Here is a 25091-nt window from a genome sequence, read left to right on the forward strand (position 1 = left end):
TTCTGGGAATAAAGCGAATGCACTTGGTGAAAGGGCTGAATGTCAAAAAAAAAAAAAAAAAAATCAAAATAGGAAATATGCCACCAGGAGGCAGTGTTGACACAGCTTTATTAAAACATAGCCAATATAGTTCCTTTTGAGGGGAATGTTTTTTAAATCAAAGGATGTAAGAGTGATAGAAATAAAGTTTAGTGTGGCAATAAAGTTCTGAAAAGAGTATTAAAGGGGCATCCATCTTACTTAGTAATAGAACAGTTAAGTTGAATAAAAGTTTCTATCACCTGTGAATGGAATATGAAATACTGAAACTGAGAGTGAGAAATGGTTCTTATAGCAACTTTGTAAGAAAAAAATGACACTCCTTTTATTGCACCTCAGCCGCATGCAGCTTCTGAAAGCCGTGCTGCTTTGGCTCTCTTTCTGTGCACTGCAGGATGAGGCTGGATTACTGATTATCTTAGTAAGAAAATCCTGGAAATTTCTTTCCCCTCAAGTACTTCTAATACTGTTGCCTTCTCCTTTAAAAGCTCAAATAAAACTCAAATACTTACAAAGTACGATGGTTGTATTTTTCTAAATAGATGAATAAACTGAAGCATAGAAATTCTATGGAAAACTTTAGCAAATTACAGAATGAAAATAATCAAATACAACCAAGGTAGTCTCACTGCTCTTCTTTTTTAATAGCTGAAGAAATCACAATTTCAAAACAGCTAAACCAAAAATATGTAGGAAGCAGCATTAACTCTTCAAACAGCAAGAGGAGCCATGTTTATGCTAATGTTTTGCATCTTTGGGCTTGAGCTCTCACTGGAGAGCAGATGTTATCAGGTAAAAATACCATAGTTTTCAATCTAGGAAACTTGGATAGAGCTTGGAGAATATTTTTTTCTTTATTACATTTTTTTTTAAAGCTTCCAAGGTAACACAAGCTCATTGTTTCTCAGCCTTACTGACAATGCCTTTACCTGGATCCAATTTTTTTTTTTTTTTTTTTTTTTTTTAGATCTTGAGAAAGAGAGCATGAGGTGGGGGAGGGAGAGCGAGAAGCAGACTCCTCTGCTAAGCAGGGAGTCCCACGTGGGGCTCAATCCCAGGACCCCGGGATTATGACCTGAACTGAAGGCAGACGCTTCACCGACTGAGTCACCCATGCATTCCAGGTGGGCCCAGTTTTAAGCAGGATGGGGAAAGTTTAGATACTGATACCTTTTTTCCTCCTCCCCATTGGTCTGTACCTTTCTTAACAGTAGAAATGGGTCAGGAAAGAGCAAACAACTCTGGAACATGGAGAGCAGGACTCTCTGGTCTTTCGATACTTATTGATCAGGTCTCATATGACTGATTTTCTAAGAACAAACTTAAAGGATTAGCAAGATCCTCATATCTGAAGTGTTCTGTAACAGTGGTTTTCAAACTGTTGGGTCATAGAATCTGTTTGAAGGGTCTCAACCAGCATGTTTTATCAGTGACATAGGATGGAAAAGAATGGAAGAGAAAATATCAAAATGGATCACAAATTTTATTTCAGTGGGTATATGATATTTGCTTTACTGGGTTATCACCTAACTTTTGTTTCTTACTAAGGGTCAAGTTCAAAAGAACTTGGAAGTCACTTCCCTAGAGCACTGTCTGTCGCTGTCTCATCAGCGCACATCTCATCCTCCTTACTAGCCTGCAAACTTTTGGCAGTGGGGATGAATATCTGAATTACTTTTCCCTGGCCACAGTGATTTCCCTAATACATTACACAGTAGAGGGGCCCTGCTTAAGATTTACTTCTTACTTATTTATACTTACTCTAAGTAAATTTCTAAAATATATTTTTAAAATTCTCAAGTGCTATTTGTAGTTCCATTTTGTTCAGCTACTACCTATTTTATGTGAAGCCTGGCATGAAGATAAGCATCACTTTGAAACCATCTTTTCCTTATTTTGGGGAACTGTGGCCCAAACATAGAAGTTACTAAAAATGGGTTCCACTGAGGCTACTGTGCAGATTTAAATTTCTGTTTTTCAAAGAGCTCTTTCAGCTGCTGCTCAGTTGTGGCTTCCTTCTGCTGCATCAGCTCAGTTGTTCCTTTGGTCACTCCCCAAGCGTCAGGCTTTGACATTGAAGGGTTGTATGGCCTGCCAGAGGCTATCCGAAGATTTTCCCAGTATTCCTTCCTGGCCCTGGATGAACAAAACACACAACATTACACTCCTTCCTGAGTATCACTGTCTATGTCACTGAGCTAGAAGACCTCCACAGAGTCGTCTTCGGACTCTTGAGAGTATGTCTGTTAAAACACATTTATTACACTAGACTAAAACTTTTTTTTTCTTCAGAATCTATAGGACTAAAATAACTTTGAAATGATTTCATTTTTATTTTTTATTTTTTTAAAAGATTTTATTTATTTATTCATGAGAGAGAGAGGCAGAGACACAGGCAGAGGGAGAAGCAGGCTCCACGCAGGGAGCCTGACGTGGGCCTCCAGGATCATGCCCTGGACTGAAGGTGGCACCAAACTGCTGAGCCACCCGGGCTGCCCTTATTTTTATTTTTTAAAGATTTATGTATTTATTTGAGAGAGAGAGCATGAGAGGGAGAAGGAGAGAGAATCTCAGGCAGATTCCATGCTGAGCACAGAGGCTGATGCGGGCCTCGATCTTATGACCTCGAGATCATGACTTAAACTGAAACCAAGAGTTGGATGTTCAACTGAGTATGCCACTCAGGCACCCTTGAAATTATTTTTTAAGATATATGCATAGAGGGGAGCTGGGTTAAGCATCTGTCTTTATTTTTATTTTTTAAAGGTTTTATTTATTCATGAGAGACACACACAGAGAGAGAGGCACAGACACAGGCAGCGGGAGAAGCAGGCTCCATGCAGGGCGCCCTATGTGGGACTCGATCCCAGGTCTCCAGGATCACACCCCAGGCTGAAGGCAGGCGCTAAACCGCTGAGCCACCCAGGCATCCCGCAAGCATCTGTCTTTAGCTCAGGTCATGATCCCGGGGTCCTGATTCTCCTTCTCCCTCTGCCTGCTGTTCCCCTTGTTTACTCAAATAAGTAAATAAAATCTTTAAAAAAATATATGCATAGGGATCAAAAGCTCAGAATTTCGGATAGGGACATTTTCTGTTGCCTTTTGCTACCTCCTCATCCTAACTTTCTGGCACTCTACCTCATGAACCAGCTGAGCTCCCAGCTGCTGCTCTTCTTAAACCCACTATCTGCACATCTCACTCTGCAGATCCAGCCTCCTCCTCCTTTCTATTTAATTGTCTACTATTTCAGGCCTCATCACATCCCATGCAGTCTAGCAAAGGCTTCCTCGCAGGTTTCCCTGTCTCAAGGCTATTAAAACTCGCAAACCTAACCTTGGACCACCTGAGATGCTCCAATGGGATAAGGTCATACATAGCTCATGAGAATGAATGACAGTCTGTCTCCTAGTTCTCAGGTGTGTCCTCTCTTAATTTCTGTCTCTGATATCACCACACTTCCGGTTTCTCAGGACACCATTCTCTTTCCACCTCTCAGTGCTTCCAAGTAGGCTCTTCCCTTGTCTGACAGTGTAACTCATCCTTCCCAAGTCAGCTCAGGAATCAGCTCTATTAGAAATTCTTCATTAATCCTCCTCTGCCTTTTGCCCCCACAGCCATTAGCTCGACCCCTCAGCACCTGTGCGTATCTTCATAGTTGAACTTACTGTACCAATTTGAACTTACCTGTTTATCTCTCTGCCTACTAGACTGTTAAGTCCTTGGGGACAGGGCTATGCCTTGTTCTTGCTACCTTAGCATCCACAACATGTCTGATAGAGTTGTGCACCATCAATGTCAGATGCACAGAGTGAGACTGCTCCGTCTGCTTGGGTACTCATCTTTCACCCCCTTCCTTATCTCGTGGCTGGTTAGCCCTTGGAAATATACCCCCCATATCCCTTCTTCTAAAGGGATTACGCAGAGATAGTCTATTACGCAGAGATAGTCATTCTCTTTTCTTGTTACTTTTTGAATCTATGCCTCTACCAAAGAAGTTACCATAGTATAATATATTGACTTTCTTATCCATTTCCCCCAGTAGACTATGAGATTCTCTAGACAGCTTTTCATTTATTTTCCCAGTGCTCTGCACATTGCCTGATGTAAAGCCTATTTGTTTCTTGTTCATCTTCCCTACTGGAGTGTAAGCTCTGACGGCAAAGACCTATCTTACTCGCCACTGTCTTCCCAGCTCCAAGAATTGTGCTTGGCACAGAATAGGCACTTAATTGATATTTGTTGTATTTAACTTCTACTTAAATCTTTTTTCTTTTCTTTTTTTTAGATTTTATTTATTCATGAGAGACACACAGAGAGAGGCAGGGACGTAGACAGAGGGAGAAGCAGGTTTCTTGAGGGGAGCCTGATGTGGCACTCAATCCCAGGACCTCGGGATCATGACCTGAGCTGAAGGCAGACACTCAGCTACTGAGTTACCCAGGTTCCCCAACTTGTACTTAAATATTAAAGACCAATTAGTTTAATGTTACTCAGTGTCCACCCCATGGTACTATCCCAGAGCATAAAATCACATTTGATTGCAACTTGCATTATTTATATGCCAAATCTTAAAGCCTTCTCCAGAAATCAGTACATAAGGTTATTCTATAAACAGCTCTGTGAAAGAAGTTAAGGGGGATAACTGATTATTATCACACAGCAAATTAGCTATATTCTCCATTATGGCCTCACTTGGACATATTCATAATTTAAAAGAGTTGGTTAGGCAAATATAAAGGTTCTTACCTGGCTCTAATCCAGGGTTTGGTGTGCATGTCCAAACCACTTCCCCAGCTGCCGTGTTTTTCTGAAGCTGGAGGCAAAAACCCCCTTTCTGGGGCCAGCTCCTCAGCAATAGCCCTGATGTGATAGGGCTCAAATCCACAGCACCCGCCAATGTACCTGACCCCCAGGTTGTAGGCTTCTCTAGCGTATTTTTGAATATCCCATCTGGTTGCAACTCGGGGTTCCAGTCCTATAATAAATGGAGTGAATTATTTTTTAATTTTTTATTTATTGTTATGTATTTATTTAAAGATTTATTTATTTATTTATTCATGAGAGACAGAGACAGAGGCAGAGACATGGGTAGAGGGAGAAGCAGGCTCCTTGTGGGGGATCCTAGGGACCCCAGGATCACGACCTAAGCCGAAGGCAGACATTCAACCGCTGAGCCACCCAGGCGTCCCTGAATTCTTTTTTTCTTAAATATTCAAGACAAAATGGCCAACATAAGTATGTAATTTTCAATAACTGAATTAAACAAATTGTCAGCCTCTGATTCGTAACTTGTAGGTAACTTGTATTTATATACCCAGTTTTAAATGCTGTGGTAGGTAACCTTCAAAATGGTTCCAGTGATCCCTGCCCTCTGCTGTTTTCACGCTGTGGAGTTCCCTCTCATACCACATTGGTCGGAGAGACCAATAGAGTATGTCAGAAGGGATGGTCAGTGACTTCTGAGGCCGGGTTATGCAAGTATTATGGCTTCTGCCTCCATCTCTCTTATTCTCTTAGAACAGCTGCCATGTTGTGAGACTCAAGCGTCCCAGTGGAAAGGCCCATAAACTAAGGGACTGAGGCCTCCAGTCAAAAGACAGTGAGAAACAAACATCTATTTCAACAGCCAACTAAGGGAGCTTGGGAGTGGATCCCTAACTCCCATCAGGCCTTCAGACGACTACAGACCTGACCAGTGTCTGAACTGCAATTTCATAAGGGACCCTAAGCAAAAACTCTCCAGCTGGGCTCCTCCCAAGTTCATGTCCCATAGCAACTCTGAGATACAATAACTGTTGTTTAAAAGCACTAAATTTTGTAATAATTTGTTCTACGGCTAAAACACAGATGCCTTGCCATTCCTCCACAGTTTTTCTAGATGAATTATTTTATGAGATCTTCCTTCTCTGGGGGTCCTTATAAAATATAGTACAGGTTTTAAGGATCCTAGAATGGAATAGGAGGCTGGTCAGGCTCTGGCGCTGCTGAGCTCTCTGACTTGATTTTCAGGTAGACTCACCCCTGCTTCCCAAACATGCTTTCTCCCTTTTCCCAGACTGCAAGTACACCCTCACTTCATCCACTTAGTTTCTTCGATCAGATTTGTTATACAGTAACCCAGTGATGGCATCCTCCCCTTCCCCCAAACTCTGCAGTAGCTCAGCGACATTTCAGAATAGGAGATAAGTGTCTTGGACATAAATTGGTCTATCCTTTTAATTTTTCTTTAAAAAATTTTTAAAAATACATTTTATTTATTTGAGAGAGAAGCAGAGAAAGAAAGAGAGAACACAATTGGGGGAAAGAGCAGAGGAAGAGGGAGAAGCAGACTCCCTACTGAGCAGGGAGCCAATGCAGGGCTTGATCCCAGGACCCTGAGATCATGAGCTTAGCCAAAGGCAGACGCTTAACTGACTGATCCACCCAGGTGGCTCCTATCCTTTTAATTTTTGTGATGAGAAAATTAAGATCTAGAAGAACTAAGGGGTTTTGCTAAGGTTCTATAATTCGGCAACAGAACTGGAACAAGAGCCGGTATCTTTGTAGATCCCACCCAAAAGGGCATCCTTTTCATCAGCCTACAGGTAAAAGGTTCAGAGGTCTTTTTTGCTTACTGGTTCCATCTTTTATTTCTACCGTGGTCCAAAATCAAGGGGTTTTTGGCTGCAGGGAAGGAAGCTGGGGGCAAGCAAGACATGAGACATGCAGGCATTTCCCTACTACAAGCAAGCTCTATGGCTATAGTTTGGGAAATTCGTCAAACATCAGGACATTGAGATGATTCATAAAATCTCTTACCGAAGGGGAATTCTGGTAGATCGATAAACCCCTGTTTGTTGCAGTCAGGAGTGTGGTAGGCCAACGGCTGACTCATCAGGTGGGCTTTCAGTCGGGCAGCATCCAAGCCTTCTTTCATGAGCTTCACTGTCTGCAAGCTAATCGTGGGGTCGAAATGGCAGTTCACGCCAACGATGGAAGCTCCTGCAAGTGGGAAGAACAGTTTAGCTTTCGGGATTCACCAGATGACTGGTAGGCTCAATTCTCCTCCCTTAATCAGGGAGCTTTTATTTGGAAGAGTGTATTACAAATACAGCCTTTGGTTCTTGCTTCCTTGCAAACCTCTTACCTTCAGGGTGGGAATGATTGCTAACAGGCAGCAAGGGCTTTCTGTTGTGTCTGTTACAATTCAAGTGTCATTTATGCATACGTGGCTGTCCATATTTTTTCCAGAAACCCATTATTAGACTTTATTTTAACTCCATATTTTAGAAGTCAATTTTTCAGGCTATGATACTGAATAATAATTTTTCAACACTCCCAGCTGCTTGATTGTACCTGTGGGTATCATACCACTCATTTGAGGAGCAATCTTTCCTTTCATCAGGCCAATTTAATAATATCACTAGTCCAGATTCCAGGAGCGGCTGAGCTGATGCCACAAGTCATGACATCCGGTGTTCAGTGGTAAGCATCTCAGCTGTCCTCACTGGGTTGAGTGTACAATTTGCTCTTTCATTCATGTTCTAATCCTGCCTCCTTTTCTTTTTCTTTTTTTTTTTTAAGATTTTATTTATTTATTCATGAGAGACACAGAGAGAGGCAGAGACACAGGCAGAGGGAGAAGCAGGCTCCATGCAGGGAGCCCTATGCAGGACTCGGTTCCAGAACCCCAGGATCATGCCCTGAATAGAAGGCAGACGCTCAAATGCTGAGCCACCCAGGCATCCCCAAATCCTGCCTCCTGTTAGTCCTCTGCATCAGGTGTTTTTGTTTTGTTTTGTCAAGAGCACCAGTGACCTCAAGCTTGCCAAAGCCAGTAGTTGCTTCTCTGTTCTCATCTTACTCGATGTCTGGGCAGCATTTAATCTACTGGACCACCCCCTTCTTCATTAACACTCCCCTTCTCTTGGCTTTTCACACTGAGTATTGCTCCCACCTTCTTGGCTGCTTTCTTTGGGTGTTAGGTGCTGAGTCCCCACTCACAGCTGAACCTTTCAATCCTGCAGTGTCCAGGATCCCCATGAGTCATCTTCTCTTCCTTTCCAGTCCCTGGGCTTTCAGTATGAACGATATCCAGAACTCTCCAAATTTCTCTCTCTAACCTGGACCTTTCCCTTGGGTTAGAGAGAGACGTGTCTATTCAACAGCTTACTTAATATCTTCGCTTGGATCTTGACTCCCTTTTTCTTTCTTTCTTCTTCTTTTTTGTTTTTATAAGTCTTTTAATTTTTTGGATGTTGTGCTGCCAGAGTTTTTCTTTCCTTGCTTGACTTCCTTACACTAATGAATTAATCATAGGTTGGCTATTTACCAGATGTCTATTAGGCATAAGGGTCCTTCTAAGGGGCTACAGAGAAATAAAAATATAGAACATACTCCTTGACACCAAGGATTTCATAATTTAGCACAAGGATCCCAAAGTTTGCTCCATAAAAATAAGGCTATACGATCAATTAGGTTAGGAAGTAGCTATTTACTTTGTCCCTTTCTTGGAGACTGCCACTAAACACAACATATCAAAGGCTCTGAGAAATTCTGGAGTAAAGAGACCTGCTTAACTTGGCTTAATGAAGCATTTTTTAAATAAAGATTTTATTTATTTATTCATGAGAGACACAGAGAGGCAGAGACACAAGCAGAGGGAGAAGCAGGCTCCCTGGGGAACCTGGTGTGGAACTCAATCCCAGGACCCTGGGATCATGGCCTGAGCCAAATGCAGACCAACCACTGAGCCACCCAGGTGCCCCTCCACTTTTTAAAAGATTTATTTATTTATTTTAGAGAGAGAGAAAGGGTGCATGAGCAGGAAGAGCAGAGGCAGAGGGAGAAAGAATCTCAGCCTGATGTGGGGCTCCATCTCATGATTCTGAGATCATGACCTGAGCTGAAACCAACAGTCAGTTGCTTAAGGGACTGTGCCACCCAGGTGGCACCCAGGTGCCCCTAACATGGCATTTTCTAAATGTATTTCACTACAGAACCCTACTAATGTTCTCACAGATCAGAAAAAGTTGACTGAGGATATTCCAAGAGTGGCATAAGTAGTTGGTGTTATGCTGGCTGAGAAGAGGGAGTGTTCATCTGGGGTAGGGATGATTATGTAAGGGATGTGGTGCTAGAATTTGAGCCAATTTTGGAAGATGGACTGGACTTATTAGCTGGATATTTACTGAGGACGTATTTTGTGACAAGTGCTGTGCTAGGAACAGGGAGAACCATGCTGAGCCAAACACATAGTCTCTGCCCTCTTTGATCTTACAGTCTAGGGAGTCAAACATTAGAGAGAGAAACAAATGAGATAAGTAGCAAGTGCCACAAAGGATATAAATAGGGTACAGTGCTGTCAAACGCTGTGACCACCTACCTTGAATGGAATGGCGAGGGGAGAATTAGATGCAGGCCAAGAATCTCTGCCAATTAACAGTGGGGTGATGAAAGCCTCCTCTGATCTTTGTGAAGCAAATTAACTTGCTTCTTCCCTTCTTCCCATTTTTATATTTCCAGTAAAAAGGTAGGATTATATAGTTTCATTCCTAAATCTAATTCTTATTGCTAATGACAAGTATGAAGTGACTTTCATGAAATATCAGGAATTGGATAAAAATCAGGAATTAAAACAACATAGCCAATGAAAATCTCCCTGTTCCACGGAATGAGTTGGACTCTTCCCTGACACTGAGCTACTCTTTGCATTTTAAACGAGGCAGCTCTGAAAACAATCTATGAGTTTTCCCTAATTGAAATGAAACCCAATGTTAGGGATGGAAATTATTTAAAAAGATAAATTACATGGTCCCTATTCCATACCAAAATTTTAAAAAAAATTATTATACCAATTACAAAAAGCAAAGCTTATTGGGAATTTATGAAAAGGGGAAACACTTTGGCAACGAAGGCAACTGACTTAAAAGTTATTGTCTAAAGACCTCTACTTAGGTTTAAAATAAGACACGCTCTTTCCTAGTGCTCCTTTTGATTTATTGAAATGCTTCTTTCTAGGTGTTACACCTTCAGAATAGATCTAGTTGCCCCTTTCAAAAGGCTAGTGTGTGTGTAATTTCTTTCTTTACTTTTTTCCCTTTAGGAGTCAATAATGATATTCTCAACACTCCTAGTAAAACAAATGAATGTTTTTCCTTTTAACAAAAATAGTATAAAGTGGGCCTACATTTGTAAGTGGCTTTAAAAGACTCACTAAAAGGGCACCTGGGTGGCTCAGTTGGTTGGTTAAGTGTCTGCCTTCAGCTCAGGTCATGATCTCAGGGTCCTGGGATTGAGTCCCGCGTCCTGCTCTCTCAGCAGGGAGTCTGCTTCTCCCTCACCCTCTCCCTCAGTGCTTTCCTTGTCTCTCTCTCTCTCTCTCAAATAAATTAATAAAATCTTAAAAAAAAAAACTCACTAATTGCAAACTGGTCAAAATCCATCATCACCTGCTTTAACCAGGCGCACTGCACACTCGCCGGGGCTCACGCCGTGCAAGTCTCCCTCTGGGCCAATGCACATGGTTGCTGCTACAGGCTTCCCAGATGCTTTCAAGGCTTCAACTGCCCACACAGCTTCTTCAACGTGCTCAAAATACTGAAATAAGATCAGGGGAAGGTACTTTTAAATCTCATTTCTCCCCAAATCATCAGAAAACTTATTGTACTGGCTTAATGATTATCACTAGATTGAGTCGTCTTCAAGCTTTGAGTTGTGACCCACTGGCATATTTTAAAAAATGTAATGAAAGGGTGATTACTATGAATGGCAGTCAGAAGGTCTGAACCATACTTCATTAGATTAACTGAATCAAATTAATCAGTAGAAGCCCTCAACTGGAAAAAGGTTTTATTTTTTATTTTTTTTAAAGATTTATTTATTTATTCATGATAGAGAGAGAGAGAGAGAGACAGAGACAGAGACACAGGCAGAGGGAGAAGCAGGCTCCATGCCAGGAGCCCGACGCGGGACTCAATCCCAGGACTCCAGGATCGCGCCCTGGGCCAAAGGCTGGCGCTAAACCGCTGAGCCACCCAGGGATCCCCGGAAAAAGGTTTTAAAATTAAATATTCCTATCCATGACTGGCACCTAATCTCACATGCTCCTCATGAACACACAGATAGAGAAAATGTATGAAGTTCACGTGTCTCCGTCTTTGCTCATAACTTTGTTTACCTCGGCAATCAAGAAATCCACGTTCTTCTTCACAAAGACCTCCAACTGTTGCTGAAATACTTTTTTAACTTCAGTTTCACTCTTGCAACTAAGGTACGAGGGTGTCTGACTCACGCCTCCTGCCACCAAAGCATCTCCCTCGTCAGCCACTTGCCGGGCAATGTCACAAGCAGCTTCATTGACTTTCTGCCCCTAAGATGAGTGAAATACAATATATCTACATTTGCATGCAGAATTGAAATGGCCACATCTCAGTTGTATGTTACAATAGAGTTTATTTTAGAAAATGACAGTGATAGAATAGTTCAATTTACCAAGCTGAACAATTTGCAGTAACAATACCACCAATAATAGTAATGAAAACAATAAATCTAATGATGGTATCGAGGATATTACATACCAAAGCTCTGCGAAAGATTAAAAATCTTTACATAAAAGGATGTGGTATCTTCTAGCACCTAAGCTGCACTTCGAATACCTAGCAAATAGAGATGACGATGACAATGATTTGCTTTTCAGATCAACAAGAATAAAATGTAATTAAGATGACTACAGAATTCATGACGTTTTGTCGTGTATTTTCTTAATAGATAACTGTATCACAAGGTATTTTCTAATTACTTAGACATTAAAAATCGAAACTTGTCTTCAATAAACCCCAGTGCTGTAGCTCACAGAGACTCGTGGAATTTTAGAACTACTTCTTTTGGGGCACCTGGATGGTTCAGTTGGCTAAGCATCTGACTCTTGATCTCAGTTCAGGTCTTGATCTCATGTCATGAGTTCAAGCCCCACACTGGGCTCCATGCTAAGTGTGGAGACTAATTAAAAAACAACAACAACAACTTCTTTTTCATTTTAGGGATCAAGAAATTGTCACCTTGATGGTGTAGGTAAATGGTTTGCCCATCATGACAGTTGATCATAGCTGAGCCAGGAGGATTCCAGGGTCACTGGCCCCTTCCTCGTGCCTTTGACATTTCCCCTACACTGTCCCACAGTAAAAAACTGTAATGATGTGAGGATTTGTAAGGGTTCCAACTCAGCAACTTAGGAACTCATTAGCTGCATTTTCTTTGATGTGCTTCCTTAAACGTCAACTTTGGGGACTCCAGCTAAAACAAAAGAGTTATTCACACATATCTCATTTCTGTATTATCTAAAAGCCTTGAAGAGGCTCAACATTTTTCTCTCTGAAAACTTCGGTGATGGCATGTGTGTCTACTATGCCCTCCTAAGAATGCCCGGTATGGTTTTACTCACAGATATTTTCTCTGCAACATAGTTTCCTCTGTTCTCCAGCTTGTCTTCACTTGCATAAAAGGTGAAGGTCTGCATGACATTGGATCCAGCTCTGAGGAACTCCCGATGAAGCTGGCGAACTGGGAGATTGAGGAAAAGTATTAACTACGATCCATATAGAACCCATGATGTTTTCAAAAGGCTACCAGATAAACAGATATGAAAATATCTGCTTATGTTCCTTGCTCAGCATTCAGGCATCTTGAGACCTAATGAGAGGTAGGCAGATCTGGGATCTCTTGGCTATGAAGAAGAGATTATTTCTACCATGGACGAGGGGGGTAAAGGGAAGAGGGAAGGAATCATTTAACGTTTTTGCTGGGTAGAGAAGGTGGGGAAAGACATTCCCTACAGAGAGAAGGGCCTGAACCAAATGAAGGAGGCAGGAATAGGCTTGGCATCTGGGGTGCACAGGAAGTCTAAGCAGCTGGAGTTGAGAATATATCAGAGGAATAGTAGGAGGTGCCGTTGGAGAGGTGGAGTGGCCAGCAGAGTACAGATGGCCTAGCACATCATCCCAAGGAGTCTAGGCTTCAGGTCACAGCTATGGGGTAACACCAGCAGTCTGTAAACAATTGAATCATGGGATTAGCTCAGTGTATTTGAAAGATAATTCTGGTAGTAAAGTGGAATAAGAATTGGAAGGAGGTTCCTTAGCATAGGTCCATGGATGAATGCCAAGTGGCAAAGCTTTCACAGGCTAAAGAAAATATAACGGGGCTTCCCCCCATATAACCAATTATATTTAATTTAAGGAATTATTTTTTGCTCTAAACTAGTGGTCCTAAATTCTCTTTGCCCGTTAGATACTCTGTGACCTTTTTAAAAATAATGGATACTGGGGTCAAATCCACAGGTACTCAGATTTAATTGGTTTGGCAGAGGGCATAGATTTTTTTAAGTTTCTCCAACTGATTTTTATCTTCCATTTTGTTGAGAACCACTATTCTGAAGGACTTGGGAAAACGCTCTCTTTATAAAATGCCAGTGAGACTTAGCAGGTGTTCATTTTTGTCGGAGAAATAACTGCACCAAGTAAGAAATCAGCAATCCTGTATCAGCCCCTGAATTCTATTTTGAAATTTCAGTGACCTTTCAAAGCCTAAGATCTGGGAGTGACAACATTAGAAGTTAGCAAATTATTAGGACACTGGAGTTCCTAGCCCTTTAGTCTGGTACCTTTGTATCCCGGGGTGGGGGGGCCCAGTAGAGTGTAGAGAACATAGGGAGCTCAGTTTTTAAAGGAACAAATCCGTGAGGCCAAAAAGCTTTTGAATTTCAGAAAATGGGTTTCTAAGCATGAAAACCCTAGTTCTGGGTAGGAACTTAAAAGCATGCCTAAATGAGGAAGCTTTAAACTTGTTTTAATTGGCAAGAGAACCAATTAACACTTTATACAGAGTCTCTGTTCACTGATCAAACACAGAACTGCTGTGGTTGGAGCAGGGGTGAAGGACCTATGGATGAGGTCCCTGTACACTAGGGTGAAATAGCTACTAAACAGGAAGCCCACCCAGGTGTTCCTTGGGTGGGTTTCCAGGACTCTGTTAAAAAACCCTGGAATGATGTGCAAGTTGTGCATATGTACATTTTTAAAAAAGATTTTATTTATTTATTCATGAGAGACACAGAGAGAGAGAGAGGCAGAGACGCAGGCAGAGGAGAAGCAGGCTCCACGCAGGGAGCCCCAGGCAGGACTCGATCCCTGGTCTCCAGGATCATGCAGGCGCTCCACTGCTGGGCCACCCAGGTGCCCGGCTACCATGCCTCTTAAAGCTGCAGTGCTTCGCAAAGTGTAACCTAACTTCCACTCATCTGGGGGCAATTAATATGAATTCAGATTCCCCAAGCCCCTCCGGATCCAGCAAACCTAATTCTTTGCTGAATTCTGTGCTGATTCCACTGGGTGCAAGAACCATAACTTTTGACAGACTTAATAGGAGAATTAGTCCACTTAAGCCAAAAATACTCAAGAAACAGATCAGCCAAGAGATAAATGTGCTGTTTCTGCATTAATAAAATAAAAATCAATATCAGAGCAGTTTCTCTTGACCTCCTCTAATGCATAACTTTAAAAAAAAATGTGACTGGTAAAGTTGAAGCTTGTGTTTAAATAACAGTCTTCTTTTATTTACATGGTGGAGTGTCCACCAAGCTAGCTTGTTGTTAATACCAGTTTGACCCAAGAAATATTTCATTGAGTTTAACCCAACAAGCAGAACTTAAGAAACAAACCATAGGTATATTTTAAATTCTCATTTTTGGGTCTCAAGTATTCTATTGTGTTCCTTAAAGCCCTTTAATGCAATGCTTCTCAAAGCACAGTTCACCTTGCTATCACCTGGGAATAGTTATAGATATGTAGGGTCCTGGGCTCACTCACAGACCTAATGAATCCAAATCTCTAAGTGGAGCCTGAGAATCTATAATTTTTAATAAACTGCTGGTGCAATGAAAATTTTAGGACTACTGCTATTTTAGCTTCCTAAGACTAGTGAATTCCCTTTTTCCTTCCTTCCTTCCTTCCTTCTTTCCTTTCTTCCTTCCTTCCCTCCCTCCTTTCCTCCCTCCCTCTTTCCATTTCTACTTTTAAGGTAGAACACAGTATTATTTCTACTTTTATTTGGAAATATAAAAGTTGTGTATATTTGCCAGGCTTCATGACTATAGTCTTTTACTTTTTTTTTTTTTTTTAAGATTTTATCCATTTATTCATGAGAGACACAGAGAAAGAGGCAGAGACACAGGCAGAGAGAGAAGCAGACTCCCCACAGGGAGCCTGATGTGGGACTTGATTCTAGGACCCTGGGATCACAACCTGAGCCAAAGACAGTTGCTCAGCCATTGAGCCACCCAGGCGTCCGTACTTTGAATATTATTTAGGGATAGTTCAATTTGAACAGAAAATTTCTATACTTCTCTAGCAGAAATAGATGAATACAACCAAGATACTAAGAAGAGAAAAAAACAATAAATTTAATAATAGTTACTAGTGTTTAACATGCATCAGGCTATTTTAATGACTTTACATATAACTTATTTAATTCTCCTAACAATCTTGTGAGGTAGATGTTAATATTATTTCAGTTTTATACAAGAGGAAACTGAGTCCCAGAGAAGGTAAGTAATTTCCCCAGGGCCACACAGCCTGGTGGCTGTCAGGATTGAATTCAATTAGTCTGGATCCAGAACCTGTATGCTTAATCTTAAAGCTGTCCTGTCAATTTATGTGCTTGGTTAGTTTCTATCCCTTATCACTGAGTTCACTGAAATGTGCTCTTTAATAATCATTAAAGACAACTGTTCAACTTGTATAATATTCACAAGAACTTCCTTCACTTTCCTCTGAAAGAATCAGCTTCTTTCAGTGTTGGCTACTGATGGCTCTCCGCTAAGACCTTATCTAAGAAGTGCTCTAGAGCAGAGGGAGCTTCCTTGCCCAGGGGTAAGCTCTCTGTTGAGAGAGGGAGAGTTGATAGTTTGCAATACTTGGTCTCACTTGCTTCAATTTGGGACCACTGTGAAAGGCCTGTCCAACTCCAGAGCTTCCTGAGGGACTGGCCAAGGCTTCTATAACAACTGCACCACAGTGCAATTCCTCCCTTGCTCAATCTTGCTTCTCTGACTGCTTCAGAGGCGTTATCTCATAAATGCACTCCCCATTAAAACTCCTGAGCACAGGAGAGCGATGAGCATCTCTCGGGACAACTGGCATAAGCGCCGCAAGACCGGGGGCAAGAGGAAGCCCTACCACAAGAAGCAGAAGTATGAGCTGGGACGCCCTGTGGCCAACACTGAGGGACGCCCTGTGGCCAACACTGAGGTTGGCCCTCGCCGCATACACACAGTACGAGTCCGGAGAGGCAATAAGAGGTACTGAGCCTTGAGGCTAGACATGGGGAACTTCTCCTGGGGCTCGGAGTGTTGTACGCACAAAACCAGGAATATGGATGTCTATAGTGCATCCAACAATGAACTGGTCTGCACCAAGACCCTGATGAAGAACTGTATCGTGCTCACTGGCAGCACACCGAACCGACAGTGGTACGAGTCCCACTATGCACTGCCCCTGGGACGCAAGAAGGAGGCCAAGCTGACGCCTGGGGAGGAAGAGATTTTAAATAAAAAAACGATCAAAGAAAATTCAGAAGAAGTATGATGAAAGGAAAAAGAATGCCAAAATCAGTAGTCTTCTGGAGGAGCAGTTCCAACAGGGCAAGCTTCTTGCATGCACCGCTTCGAGACCAGGCCAGTGTGGCCGGGCAGGTGGCTATGTGCTAGAGGGCAAGGAGCTGGAGTTCTATCTGAGGAAAATCAAAGCCTGGAAAGGCAAATAAATCTTCTGTCTTGGGTCATGTAAAAAAAAAAAAAAAAAAAGACAAAAAACCTCCCCAAAATCTCCTGAGCACAAATCTCCACTTCTGGCCAGCTGGTAATGAGCAATTAAGCTCATGATGGGTGACAGAGCTCCCGGCATTCTCTAGGGGTAGATTGTTTGAAAATTTTCATCTGTGGTGAACTGGAATGAGATGTCCTTACAAGGAAATGTATTAGCAGGTGCAATATCTCAGATGTTTGAGAGGTTTAGAGGAAGTAGTAATTATAAGGACTTTAGAATCAGATGGCTATTGTTGGGTACCACCAATGTATTGGAGAAAGACAGTGAAAGGTGAGGGGGATTCATCACCAATTTAAGGCAAAGTATGAAAGTCTGATGGTCTCCTGGGTGGCATGGAAAGAAACTCGTCTCTTCTAGCTAGAGAGCAGGAAAAGCTGAGTCCTGGCCCAGGACTAATTTACACAGGGAGCAGAGAGTCAGAGAGGTTGAATTCTCAACCAGGCAAGCCTTCTATTGCCAAAGCCAGGGCCTGATTAAGAAGCAATGGGACCCTGTGACTGGGATGAAGATAGATGGGTGGAGTCACTCACGAACCTCAAAAATCTAGATTCCCCCTTGAACTCTCTGGGCCTGCAGAAGTGGCCCATTTCTCCCTTTTATTTTTTTTTTAATTTTAATTTTTTCAATTTCTCCCTTTTAAAGATTAATGCTTCCTACTTGCTTTAGGCTGATACAGAAGCCCTGTAAGACAGCATTATCTCCCTCGTGTGCCATCCCAACACCCCTTTTGGCACTTCACCATGAAAGATTTGTGGTCCAAAAAGTAAAGTGAGAATAAGGTATGTGGGTACAGGTGCAGGATAGGCAGATAATTAAATTTAAATAGGATGGGACTAGCATAATGGGTTTAACTAGTTGGTAAACATACAGTGGAGGAGGGCTCATCTACAAGACAGTGATTGATACTGTAGGTGAGGATGGACGATGACTATGTGGGGAGAGAATGGATAATAAATGCTAACATGGAAGGGATGAAGGACTGAAAATCTTGATGAAGTTGACGAGTGGGAGAATTAGAGTGAGCAGAAAAGATAGGAGGTGGTGGTCAGAAAGGGGGGTCCTTGTAATGGAGATTTCAGAAGTAGACAGTGGTGATGGCAAGGTCTAGGAGCAGGTTGCTGAGGTGGAGATTGGAGGACGAGTTCAGTTGGAGAGGAGGAGGAGATCAAGGCACTGACAGGAAGAACCCTGGATAGATCATTTGCATGGACACTGAAGTCACCTAGAGAAGTGAGGGAGGGAAGGGAGTGAGCCCGGTTTTAGACTCATCTAGAATAAAGGGCAGGAACCAAGAGGTAAATGTAGGTGACAGCAACAGGGATCGTGCTCATCCAGTGTGAGTCTGTACGTGCTGGGAAATGTGCCATAAACGTATCTATTTGATGGTATGCCCCTGGACTGGTCATTGCAGGGCTCTCTTATGAGAATTTATTTTTTTTATTTTTTTTATTATTATTTATGATAGTCACAGAGAGAAAGAGAGAGGCAGAGACACAGGCAGAGGGAGAAGCAGGCTCCATGCACCGGGAGCCCGACGTGGGATTCGATCCTGGGTCTCCAGGATCGCGCCCTGGGCCAAAGGCAGGCGCTCAACCGCTGCGCCACCCAGGGATCCCTCTTATGAGAATTTAAATAGAGCTATGCACCAACCTGCTTCTGGATGTTCCACAGCAGCTTCCGGGGTCCAAGGGCCCGCCTTCACATAGCCCCTCTTCTCCAGTGCAAAGACAAACCCTCCATCTCCAATCACAACTTCTCCAGAGTTTAAACGTTCTAGGATGCCCTAAAATTATAGATGAGGGGGAAGGAGAGGAGTTACTTGACTCTTTAAGATGGTTTTCTATTTTTAGTACTTTTGCTATCATATCCTTGGGAAGTACGATTCTTTAGAATTCTCAGGAAGTACATGTTTATAAATTCATGAATATAAGGCAAATAACCAGAATGCACACATAATGAAAATGTGTGTATACATGTGCTGGGAGTGCGGGTCTTCCAGAACGCACGAAGGGATTTTTAATTTTTTTTAATTTTTTTAATTTTAATTTTTAAAAAAGATTTTATCTATCTATCTATTTAGAGAGAGCCTGAGCAGGGAGGAGCAGAGGAAGAAGGAAAGAAAGCATCCCAAGCAGGCTTCACACTGAGCACAGAGCCCCTTTGGCCATGGATGTCTCCCCTGGGATCATGACCTGAGCAGGTGTCAAGAGTGGGAAGTTTAACCCACTCAGCCACCCAGGCACCGCAGAACACATGAAAGAATTTTGAAGAATATGGTGGGAGAAGCTAGCTTCTCTAGCTTTCTCTAGACTTCTCCAGCTTTCTCTAGACTTCTAGCTCTATCGGTAAACAGTCCTTACAGTTGGCCTGCCCCTAGCCCCCCACCACGGGCTTCGACGCCCAGGGGCCAGGTATATTCCCCCCTGCCCCCAGGCCTCTTTTCCAACCGGCCCAACCACAGGCCTGCAGAGTCCGACCGTCTGTCTGTCCCTCCATCTATCCGTCCCTCCAAACACCCCCACCCTGGACGAAGGCCGCCCATCTGGGCTGGAACACTCATCCTGCTGTGGGGTTAACCAGGGGCTGGAGCGTCTGGGTCTCGGTGTTTGGACCCACCAGCCCCTGTGCCCACCCCCAGCCCCCCTTACCATGGCCCGGGCAGCGCTAGCGGCGGGGCTGCGGCCCCGGAGGGGGGGGGGGAACGGCCGGTGGGGGCCGCGCGCCCTAAGGCGGCCCAGGTCCCCCGCTGCGGGCCCCGGGGGGGGGGGGGGGGGAGGAGGGACCGTGCGCTGCGGCTCGGGCCGCGCTTCCCGGGCAGCTCCGACGTCGGGGTGCGGCCGCCCGGACCTAGGGCGCGCTCTGGGTGCGGGCCGGGGAGCTGGGGCCCTGCCCCGGGAGTGCGGGCACCTGCGCTGGCAGCCGGGCCCCCTCCCCCGTGCGCTCCCTGGGGCTGGGGTGCGGGGCCGGGGTGCGGGCCCCGGGGGCGGGGACCGTGCGCTGCGGCTCGGGCCGCGCTTCCTGGGCAGCTCCCACGTCGGGGTGCGGGGGTCTCGGGGCTCCGGGCGTCCCCGGGTCTGCGGGCGCCCGGACCTAGGGCGCTCTGGGTGCGGGCTGGGGAGCTGGGGCCTGCCCCGGGAGTGCAGACACCTGCGCTGGCAGCCGGGGCCCCCCTCCCCCGTGCGCTCCCTGGCCCCGGGGGGGACGGCCGGGGGGGGGGGGGGCGCGCACTCACCCTCCGGGCCTTCCTGCCGCCCACGGGCGCCATCCTCGGGCCGGGAGCGCGGCGGCGGCGGCGGCGGGGCCCTTTATAGGGCGGCGGGCTGGGCCCCAGGGCCCTCGGGCGGGGCCACCGCGGGACGGGACTGGTGCGGGGCGCGCAGGGACACGGGCTGGCGGCCCCTCCCGCCCCTCCGCGGCCCGGGGTCGCGCTCGTACCCCTGGGTCGGCGGGGGACGGGCCCCGAGGATCCGGTCCCAAATATTTGCCCAAGGCCGGGTACAGGGTCACTATCGAGCGAGGCGCTGATGCCCGAGGGACTTCAGTCTCCAGGGTGAGGAGCGAACGACCTGTGGGGCTTGCGCAGAACCCGAGCGGCCTCACAGGTGCGAGGCGAGGCGGCCCCGGGGTGGGGGGCTGGGGGGGGCAAGGATGCAAGACATTCCAGCAAGAATATCTTTGCAACGTTTAACCCCGCCTGATCGCTGACATCTACGTATCACAGTGGAAATGCACCCCGGAGACTTCAAAATTCAATTCCACAATTATGTGTAAAAAAAAACCCCTAGGCGTCAGAAAAACTAGAAGGAAATAGAAATGTTGACATTAGTTATCTGAGGACGGTGGAATTAGGGTTTGCTTATAGTTCATTCATTATACCTTACTGTATTTTCCAAAAATACCTTTATAATGAGAACACATAGATTTTAAAGTAATAAAAACATTGCTTTAAAACATGCGCAGCCCGGCGGTAAATATTCTAGAGAACAACTAAAAATCCTGAAGCAGAGTTCAGAACCTGTTACCCAGATAAGGAAGAGCACGCAAGAACATTTTGATGTGGAACAATAGCTTCCATTTCAACAGAGGCAGAGAAGGAAATTACTGTAGCAAATGATGAATTAATAGAAATTTAGTTTTTGAAAATGATGTGCATTCTAGATATAACTGAGAAAGTAGAAAAGACCTTTTTGTGGTGATAACTGTCAAATTTAAAATGGGAAAAAAAATCTAAGGATGATAGGTGCATATATTGTGATTTAAATAACGTAATGTTTCGGCTGCCCGGCAAGAATGAGGAATGTTCCCCAATGCTTTTTCGACCATTAAAGCAACGGAGGGTCTGAGGAGCTAATAGTTTATGCATCAGCTGTACCCTGATGATAGAGTATTGGAGAGAAGAGCAGGTGCAGAGCGAGCGCGGCGGTGGCTGCAGGGGGTAGATGTAGTGGTGAGTACTAGGCGCTAGGGGGCGGAATCAGGGCCCTGACGGTAAAAGCTCAAAGCAGACATTCTCAATTCACCGGCCCAAATTTAGCAAAACTTACGATTTTAAACCATTAGCATTTAATTTAAAATGAGTTGTGAATTTTTAGTAGATAATGTAAACACATGTCAAATTTTAAAAAGTCTCTCCCCAGCTGATCAAGTCCTCCCTGGAGGAAACCACTATTCCCTACTCTTCCAGAGGAAGAGTATGCCTATCTAGGCCTATCTAAGTGTATACATGTATAGATACGGATTTGTATTTAAATGTAGGAAATTTTAGTTATTTAAACACTTGTCTACCTCTGCCTTTTCCAAAATGATTTTTGGGCAATTGTTGGAATATTTTTTGTATTCTCCACAGCTTCCCTGTTATCCTACCTTTGCACCCCCATCCCAATTAGGGCCATTCAAAAGAATTCAGTCACCTAGTATTTCCAAAATAGATAATAATGACCCTATTTCATTGAGTGTTTACTATATGCCAGGCACTATATTAGGCCTTTTACATACATGGTATTATTTACCCCTCACAACCCTGTGAGGTAGTTACCTCCGCTTTGTACAAAGAACTATGAAGTCAGAAAGCTAGCGCATACTGGAAAAAAAAAAAAAAAAGCAAGCTAGAGCAGTTAGCAGTATGACTTCTAAGGTTCCTTTGCCCCATTCCCAAAGGACTAAGTTCACTGGCTACCACCTGGGGAGTGAGTTCTGGAATAGCTTGTTTGGGAGGCTGCCCATGTATCTGTTCTCTGCTAGAGCAATGAGATGACAAGGGTCATAACACAGAAGTCTTTAGCCTCTTATGAAGCTGTTTGGGGTTAAAAATAAATCCTGAATGGAAGAGGGAGGGTTAGAGCTGGAGATCCATCCTGAATCTTCAGTTTTATAACCTTCAAACGGAGGTTGTCATTCTGTCTTCTGCTGGTGCTTTGCTCTTCTTAAAACTCCACTTATTCATTCAACAAACCTTTATTTATTTTTTTAAGATTTTCTTTATTTATTCATGAGAGACACACACAGAGAGAGGCAGAGACACAGTCTCTTTATTCATGAGAGACACAGAGGGAGAAGCAGGCTCCATGCCCTGGGCTGAAGGCAGTGCTAAACCGCAGAGCCATCCCTGCTGCCCTAAATAAACCTTTAAATGTTTCATTCATACAATGTTTCAAACACCATGCTTGCTGTAGGAGGTAAAGGTATTTCCTTCTTTTTTTTTTTTTTTTTTACAAGGGGGGATAGACACCCTCTCATGCAAGAGTTAAAATGTCCCCTGTATCAATATGTAGATGGGAAAATGTCAGGACTTTTCATATTCCATTCAATTGGGATCATCTCTAAAATGAAACTGGCTTTTCACAGATTTTTTTAGACTGAAAACGTTGCCTTTAGCCTTGGAACCTTTCAAGATGTTTTGTGTTTTAACACCATGTGGAGCAGTGTTTATCAGCTGGTGGGAACCTCTGTGTTTCCTTTGGCAAGGCCAGTGTTTTTAGAAAATGCGAATTCCTTTATGTGGGGCCTTCCCATTTGCCAGTCTGCCCCACATCCAGTTGTCCCACACTCTTTGGGTTCATGTAATTCCCTTGTCTTGAAGGTATTTGAGTTTTCAACTCCTGCTGTAAATAGAAGGTAGAGTTGGGATTATCATTATTATTTTTTAAGATTTTATTTATTTATTCATGAGAGACACACAGAGAGAGGCTGAGACACAGGCAGAGGGAGAAGCAGGCTCCATGCAGGGAACCCGATGCGGGACTCGATCCCAGGACCCCGGGATCATGACCTGAGCCGAAGGCAGACGCTCAACCACTGAGCCACCCAGGTGTCCCTAGAGTTGGGATAATTAAAGACACATGAGATGTTCTTGGGTTTGAATTCTCCCAAATCGCCCTCACATTGAAGATTTTACTTTCATTTATATTTTTCTGTTGCCAGGAACCCCAGCTATTTTTGGTTGCCGCTGCCCAGGATCAAAATAAAGGGATGGCGGTGGTGGGCTTTGCCTCGGCAAGCTTCTTCCCTGGGTGCCCGGCCTTTCCTCTTGATCATTTCGGGGAGTACTCTGTTCCCCCTGCCCATGCTCAGCATACAGATCACCTCACACAATTATACCCGCTCCGAAGAGCCTTGGTTTATTCATATGTAAAGTTCAAGTTGGAACTGGGTGACTTTTCAGATTTCTTTTTCAATTGGCTTGGCATAAACCTCGCCTGGCATGCACTACCGGGTAAAATGGCCTTTTCCCAGGGTGCTCACTTTGCCTTCCCCTAGGGGTCATCAAGCACCCAATGAGGTTGGCTGGGAGAGGGCCTCTGGCTCTTGTTCATGACTCCAGCTTTAGCCTATTCCTACATCCTGGAGATGCAGCACAGTGTTTTGCTTGTTTTTTTCCTGGACTCTTCTTCAGGGCTTCCTTCCACTGCAGGTAAAAATGTTCGTCTCCGAGCTCGCAGACCTGCCAGCTTGTACAGAGTCTCCGGGTTCCACAGAAGGGTCCTCCAGCCAGGGCTCCGGGAACTGTGGGCACGCCCAGTTTCCCACGCTATCCTTCCAGCATCGTACTTGCAACCTGAATTTTCCTTCTAGCTCTGAAATATTCTCTCTTCTCTTCAGTTTTTCCTTTAATACTTTCTGACAGGGTAATGAGCCTGTCCTCTGCAGTCATGGGTCCCCTTGCTTCTTCTTCTTCTTCTTCTTTTTTTTTTTTTAAGATTTATTTATTTGTGACAGAGAGAGAGAGAGACAGAGAGAGACAGAGACACAGGAGGAGGGAGAAGCAGGCTCCATGCCGGGAGCCCGACGTGGGACTTGATCCTGGGACTCCAGGATCGCGCCCTGGGCCAAAGGCAGGCGCTAAACCGCTGAGCCACCCAGGGACACCCCCCCCCTTTTTAAAAAAGATTTATTTATTTGTGAGAGAGAGAGAGAGAATGAGAGAGCCCTTGCTTCTTTTCTTAAAAACAAAACCAAACCCCAAACCTGGATAACTCTAACTTGATGAGCACTTACCCTGTGGAGTAGCTGGGTTAAGTGCTTCGGAGGCATTACGTGACCTTTACAGTAACCCCAGGAGTTAGGACTTGGCCATCCCCATTTTACTGATGACCATATTGGGGCCCACAAAGTAAATGCTAACTTTCCCTGGATCATGTCAATAAGAAGCATGGGGGCTGGGAGGAGAATTTTGGCCGGGGCAGAATGAAGCCAAAGATCCCACTCTCCAGAGCGACTTTAAGCTTCCTTTTCAGTAAGTGAAATAGTAAGCTATTTTTCTGAAAAACTTCCCAACTCTTTATAACCTCATCTAATTCATGCCTCTCCCAGCCTCCCACCAGTAGACACTGGCTTGGCCCAACACAGAGGTCCTTCTCTTGGTCAGAAGTTCAGACTCACTGGATGCAGTTTGTTACCCACAGCAAACAGTCTGGCTGTGCAGGTCATCAGCCACAAAGACACCATGACTCTAGGATTGTGTGCAACCCCCCGGGGTTGATCAGTCATTTGGAAACTTTGTTTTAAATGGGTATCAGAGCAGAAAAGCCATGATTGCCTGAGATGAAGGAAGACATCTATTGCCTCCTTGAATGGAACAATGTGGAGTAAAGGCCACAGATCCCCTTTCCCGAGGAGCCGCCACATGATGTCAACTCTTGAATGTAGCTCCTCATTTCCATGCCATGTCCTGGTTGAGAACCTGAGAGGAAATC

The 25091-nt window shown here is 44.3% G+C and overlaps 1 protein-coding gene and 1 pseudogene across 2 annotated transcripts; one reads left to right on the forward strand and one right to left on the reverse strand.

Moving 5' to 3' along the window:
* Nucleotides 1-1503: 1503 nt before the first annotated feature.
* On the reverse strand, nt 1504-20289 carry BHMT (betaine--homocysteine S-methyltransferase). 2 transcript variants are annotated; one of them, XM_077867025.1, is made up of 8 exons: nt 20132-20289; nt 18550-18682; nt 12462-12580; nt 11199-11390; nt 10471-10618; nt 6839-7021; nt 4787-5015; nt 1504-2175 (listed from the first exon to the last, which is right to left on the reverse strand). In XM_077867025.1, exons 1-8 carry the CDS (start codon nt 20162-20164, stop codon nt 1989-1991), a joined length of 1224 nt encoding a protein of 407 aa, XP_077723151.1. In that variant the 5' UTR covers nt 20165-20289; the 3' UTR covers nt 1504-1988. The 2 variants fall into 2 exon arrangements, with proteins under 2 accessions (XP_077723151.1, XP_077723160.1); XM_077867034.1 differs by lacking the exon at nt 20132-20289 and adding an exon at nt 19548-19653.
* Nucleotides 16145-18121, forward strand: LOC144294901 (small ribosomal subunit protein eS8 pseudogene; annotated as a pseudogene).
* Nucleotides 20290-25091: the final 4802 nt, after the last annotated feature.

Source organism: Canis aureus, chromosome 2, assembly GCF_053574225.1.
Source record: "Canis aureus isolate CA01 chromosome 2, VMU_Caureus_v.1.0, whole genome shotgun sequence".
Lineage (NCBI taxonomy): Eukaryota > Metazoa > Chordata > Mammalia > Carnivora > Canidae > Canis > Canis aureus.

Coding starts and splice junctions, on each gene's coding strand:
- BHMT (XM_077867025.1), bottom strand. CDS start 20,164: ATGGCGCCCGTGGGCGGCAGGAAGGCCCGGAGG. Junction 12,581..18,549: donor TGTGGAACATCCAGAAGCAG/GTTGGTGCATAG, acceptor TCAATCTCCCAG/TTCGCCAGCTTCATCGGGAG. Junction 2,176..4,786: donor AAACCCTGGATTAGAGCCAG/GTAAGAACCTTT, acceptor TTGTTCATCCAG/GGCCAGGAAGGAATACTGGG.